This window comes from Aptenodytes forsteri, unplaced genomic scaffold, assembly GCF_000699145.1.
Source record: "Aptenodytes forsteri isolate BGI_AS27 unplaced genomic scaffold, ASM69914v1 Scaffold81, whole genome shotgun sequence".
Lineage (NCBI taxonomy): Eukaryota > Metazoa > Chordata > Aves > Sphenisciformes > Spheniscidae > Aptenodytes > Aptenodytes forsteri.
This window is the reverse complement of record NW_008795259.1, coordinates 3,218,078-3,223,499: the sequence shown is the minus strand read 5'-3', so window position 1 is coordinate 3,223,499 and position 5,422 is coordinate 3,218,078. Positions and strand designations below refer to the sequence as shown.

The 5,422-nt window shown below is 48.7% G+C and overlaps 2 protein-coding genes across 3 annotated transcripts in view; one reads left to right on the top strand and one right to left on the bottom strand.

Moving 5' to 3' along the window:
• The window catches only part of BPHL (biphenyl hydrolase like), a 16,739-nt gene extending 13,870 nt beyond the window's left edge, over nucleotides 1-2,869 (top strand). Inside the window, exon 6 of the mRNA XM_019472042.1 lies at nucleotides 2,451-2,869. Within this exon, the coding sequence (XP_019327587.1) occupies nucleotides 2,451-2,538 (88 nt within the window). The 3' untranslated portion in view covers nucleotides 2,539-2,869. The remainder of the gene's footprint in view (nucleotides 1-2,450) is intronic.
• Nucleotides 2,828-4,854, bottom strand: LOC103898821 (tubulin beta-2 chain). Of its 2 annotated transcripts, XM_009279184.1 has the most exons (3): nucleotides 4,687-4,854; nucleotides 4,314-4,424; nucleotides 2,828-4,100 (listed from the first exon to the last, which is right to left on the bottom strand). In XM_009279184.1, the coding sequence occupies exons 2-3, from the start codon at nucleotides 4,372-4,374 to the stop codon at nucleotides 3,040-3,042; spliced, it is 1,122 nt and encodes a 373-aa protein (XP_009277459.1). In that variant the 5' UTR covers nucleotides 4,375-4,424; nucleotides 4,687-4,854; the 3' UTR covers nucleotides 2,828-3,039. The 2 variants fall into 2 exon arrangements, with proteins under 2 accessions (XP_009277459.1, XP_019327586.1); XM_019472041.1 differs by lacking the exon at nucleotides 4,687-4,854 and having other exon boundaries at nucleotides 4,314-4,662.
• Between the last annotated feature and the right edge of the window lie 568 nt (nucleotides 4,855-5,422).

Genomic DNA, 5,422 nt, shown 5'->3' with positions numbered 1-5,422 from the left:
AAAAAAAAAAAAAAAAAAAAGAGTATTGGAATAAGTTGTCTCTGCCACAGACAGAGCTATTCTAAACTTCCCTAGCAAGTTACAACATAAACAGTGTAGCTGGACCTTTCTTGCAATACAAAAAGCATAATATTTTCATAAGCTCCTTCCTAAAGTCCTCCAAGAGAAACCAAGTAAGGTCTTTTTCCTCTTTCTACTTCACACACAGAACCACTCCCTAACATTTATCGAAACAAGCAAATTTCTCCTCTGTTTCTCTGTTATGGCCATTGCATTCCTTTTGCTGTGAAAGACCTCATTTCTGTCCCATTCAGTAGAGCAGTGAATTTATGCTATGACTGGAGGGAGATTCCCAGTTCTTAGAGAGAAGCACAGATACCGATGTTTGCTCTGCCTTGTTGATGTGAACAACCTCCTCAAAGATTTTGTTTTTCCAACTGTCCCGTCAATTTTCAGTGTTTTTAAGAAAACCTGAATAAGAAAAAATGTACAACTATGCTCAGAGGTATTACTTTATAAACAAGAAAAATCTTTGGGCACCATCTGCTTCATTTGAAAACTCCAGAAATGCTTCCTATAAAAAAAGTGGGATTTCACCAGCTGAATTTTCTTCATAGATTTGCACACAAATTAAAGAGTTCTATTACTACTTAATAACAGACTGTGATGATTAACACTGGAGAAAAGAATTAGGAGAACAAACCCCATTTTTATGAATGCGGAGTGTAGGGAACTGTTTCATTGGTGTCATCTCTGTGAAAAATTGAGTGATATATTTACCTGAAAGTCAGCCCCGCTGTTCATAGAAATGCATTATGCCACAGGAAAGATGAGAACAAGAGACCTTCCTAACAATCACATGGAATTTTATTCCATGTCTGCTGTTAGTTACTCCCACATGCCTTGCTCAGAACACCTATCATCCTGTTAGGTTTCACTGAGCCCTGAAAAGCTCCAGATGCTAAGGCAAGTCATCACAAAAACTAGACAAGGATCTGATAGCTTCTCTTTGGAAGGCAAGCCAAGGAGGAAACAGTGTTAGCAGTTGCTATCCAATAAAGTGTGAAGTGATTCTTTGCATGTCTTCATGCTGGAGTGCTCCCCCATATGTGTATTTATCAGAAAAGAAATCAGACTAATGGTGTTCTCAGAAATTAATACTTAGGTACATGGTCCCTTTCTTCCTTTGTTGTACTGGAGATGACATGTTCCATTGTGAAGCAGAAGGAAAACCTTAAATTTAGCATATTTTCAGTAACACATGCTTCTACCGTCAGCTTTTCTCGCCTTGATTTTTACCCAGTAGTAAAGTAGAAAAAGCTTTTGCTGACTGTAGTGCAGATACATTGCTTGTTTCTCTCAGGATAAAAGAGTGCACCATCATTCTGTATTTGCATGGTATGGCTAGAGTTACGTAGCATTACAGTGGCTTAACAGCAGTAGCTGATAGCATACACAGTGCTATCGGCTTGTGCATCTGTGTGCTGCTTGGTCTTTGAAGAAACAGACTTAATGAAATTCAGAGAGAAGTGGTAGAAGAGCTGGGTACGTTCACACGCTATTGCTCTTTTCCCCAAGACAAAGGAGTACTTGTCACCGCCAAAAGAAGAAAGATCGCCCTCACATAGTGGGACTTAGATGACATGAAGGCAACATAGCAAAGTATCAGTCAAGCTCGCTTTAGCTCTGTTGAAACTGCTTAATATGTGGTAGGATAAAATAATTTAAAGAATTTCCCAGCCCCGTCTAAAAAGAAAAGAAGTGTTAGAAGTACATACCTGATGTATAAAGTTTTTCCCAGATAGAAAGCAATGGCAAGTAGTATTTTAGGCTTGTCACACTCATAGCTGTATTACAAAGATTTAACTTTCTTCACACATACTACTTCTAAGCTTTTGTTATAGCTGAAGAAGTCCTGACTTCCCTTTTTACTTTAATGGATGAATGAATGGTGTTAGTTTTGGATTGTCTTTTTGCAGAAAGATTAGACAAAGTTCAAATGCTAAGTTTGGGTGGTGACAAGAAATCTACATTTCTGTAGTGATCTCTTCAATGTGTTCACTGCCCAGCACAACCGCTGTTCTCTGAAAGAGGCAAAAGAGCTCAGGTACTTTGCATACCTTTCGAAGATGCATCCTGCTCACATAAGTTTTGGAGTGTTATCTTCTTTGCAGACCACCAGAACGGTACCTAGAAACTGGGTCTAGGACACAAAAATTCATTTTAAGCTCAGTTTATTGTCCCCAAAGTGGGGCGAGTAGTATGCTTGTTGCTTCAACTGTTGCTGTGGTTCACATTCTAAACAATGTACATAGGGATAGTACTTAAAACAAGAGTTACTTCAGTTCTGTACTTGGGTAACCAAGAGCAAGGAAAAGGCAACAAATATTTTAGTTACCTGTACTCACAAAATATAATGTATATGCAGCGTTTGATTTTTTTCTTTTAAGGTTGCTTCTGATGCCAGAAGGAAAGCATAATCTACACCTGCGTTTTGCAGAGGACTTCAACAGAGAAGTGGAAGATTTCCTACACTGACTTAAACTGTAAAACAAGTTAGAGGTGTTTGTCCTTGCCTTGTTTAGGAATTTTAGTTGGCTTTCCATTTTCATTCAAGTTGCAGGTAGGTTTGAGTCCTGTAGCAAAAAAGATGAAAGATATTTGCATGAGAAGCATACATTTTGAGAATATGTAAGCCTCAGTGGATCAGAGCACACCACTGTGCTGCAAGATTTCTGACATGTCTTTAAATTACTTCTTGCCACACGGGCCGAATAGCTGTTCTGTGTCCAATAGGGGTGTAAAGAAAGACAGAAAACATGATCTAGAATACATGCCTTTATGTGCTCTTAACGTTAAAGGACAAAAACATTGTAATAACTGGGATTCAGAAGTGTTACATTGAGAAATCTGTCAAAGTTACAAGTGCTGAGAGGATAATTGGGTACACAGTTTCTAGAGAACATGCTTCACCACCACTATCAGAAGTCATTCAGTACACATGCCTGCTTTAGAGATGTTCCGTTGATACCAGGGGACTTAAGCCTCATCCTCCTCTCCTTCCTCTTCAAATTCCCCCTGCTCATCAGCAGTGGCATCCTGGTATTGCTGGTATTCAGAGACCAGGTCATTCATGTTGCTCTCGGCCTCTGTGAACTCCATTTCATCCATGCCCTCGCCCGTGTACCAGTGCAAGAAAGCCTTGCGCCGGAACATGGCCGTGAACTGCTCCGAGATCCTCTTGAAGAGCTCCTGAATAGCCGTGCTGTTGCCAATGAAGGTGGCGGACATCTTGAGGCCGCGCGGGGGGATGTCGCAGACGGCCGTCTTCACGTTGTTGGGGATCCACTCCACAAAGTAGCTGCTGTTCTTGTTCTGCACGTTGAGCATCTGCTCGTCCACCTCCTTCATGGACATGCGGCCCCGGAAGATGGCGGCCACCGTCAGGTAGCGACCGTGGCGGGGGTCGCAGGCAGCCATCATGTTCTTGGAGTCGAACATCTGCTGTGTCAGCTCGGGCACCGTCAGGGCTCGGTACTGCTGGCTGCCGCGGCTGGTGAGAGGGGCGAAGCCCGGCATGAAGAAGTGCAGCCGGGGGAAAGGCACCATGTTGACCGCCAGCTTGCGCAGGTCGGCGTTCAGCTGGCCGGGGAAGCGAAGGCAGGTGGTCACGCCGCTCATGGTGGCCGACACCAGGTGGTTGAGGTCCCCGTACGTGGGAGTGGTCAGCTTCAGGGTGCGGAAGCAAATGTCATACAGGGCCTCGTTGTCAATGCAGTAGGTCTCGTCCGTGTTCTCCACCAGCTGGTGCACAGAGAGGGTGGCATTGTAGGGCTCCACCACCGTGTCCGACACCTTGGGGGAGGGCATGACGCTGAAGGTGTTCATGATGCGGTCGGGGTACTCCTCCCGGATCTTGCTGATGAGGAGGGTGCCCATCCCAGAGCCCGTGCCGCCACCCAGCGAGTGGGTCAGCTGGAAGCCCTGGAGGCAGTCACAGCTCTCCGACTCCTTCCTCACCACATCCAGGACAGAGTCCACCAGCTCCGCGCCTTCCGTGTAGTGCCCCTTGGCCCAGTTGTTGCCAGCCCCGCTCTGACCTGGAGGGCGGACCAGAAGCAAGGTGCCCCGTTAGCGCCCCGGGGAGGAACAGAGATGATCCCACTTCTCCTGCCCCACGGGGTTCACCCCTCACTTCCATCCCCGCCGCGCTGTTGGGATTCAGGTCCCCCAGGTCGCTGGCATGCTCGCTCTGAGCCCGTGCTGTGCACAGAGCTCCCGCTTTGGGACGCCTCCATCCCACGCTCACTCACCAAAGACAAAGTTGTCGGGCCGGAAGATCTGTCCAAAGGGGCCGGAGCGCACGGAGTCCATCGTGCCGGGCTCCAGGTCCACCAGGATGGCACGGGGCACGTACTTGTTACCTGTGGGAGGAACCAGCACCAGCATTACAGCCCTGCAGCCAGCGTCACAGGAGCCCTGCTGCGCTCCCTTCCACCTCCCCACATTTCACTGGAGAGACACGCCGTCTCAATCAAGACTACTGTGCTATCAGAGCCATTCTGAGAACAAAGCTCTCGGAGGCGTCACTGGCAGATGACAGCTCTTGTTCAGGGATTTTTCCAGCCTCAACAAACTGGCATGTCTGCCCCATTTAAGGGCATCTGAGGAAGCAGACACACTTACCAGCTGCTTCATTGTAGTAGACGTTGATCCTCTCCAGCTGCAGGTCGCTGTCCCCATGGTAGCTGCCAGTGGGATCAATGCCATGCTCATCACTGATGACCTCCCAGAACTAGAAGAAGTTTTTGGAAAAGGGCAATTATTAACCACAGCTGGCCAGTGCCAATCACGCACACCAGCGCAGTCTGTGCATGCCACAGCCCTGACCACTCCCTCGCATGGCAGAGCAGCTGCCTGGGAGGAAGGTGAGTCAGTGCCGAAGGGCTTCCCTGGCCGCAGCAGCTGAGTTAGCAGGGGGCAGGCAGGCAGCTGGAGCACCGAAGCGCAAGTTAATTATTTTATAGCTTGTATCCAAAGGATGACAGTCCCCGGGTATCTCAATTTGGTGGTCTCCCATTGTCTAGCAGTGGCTTAAGACCCCCTAGCCTCTACAAGAAGACGGCAGCACCTCCAACACCCTCGGGGGCTGATCCGTGACACCGAAACACCTCCCTCGGGAGCCGGCGCCGTGGCTGCACGGGGGGGGGCCTGCCGCCGCTGCCTGCAGGGAGGCAGGGCAGCGACGGACCGGAGCCCGGGCACATCCCAGCCAGCGCCCACGGGAGCAGGACCCGCGATGCCTTAGCAAGCCCCGGGAAGCTTTTCATTTCGGGACGGGGCTGCGTGCTCCCCGCGGGGCGCGACTCCGGGGCCCCCCGCAGCCCCTCACACCGGGAAGCGCCCCCTCTCCCCGCGCCGG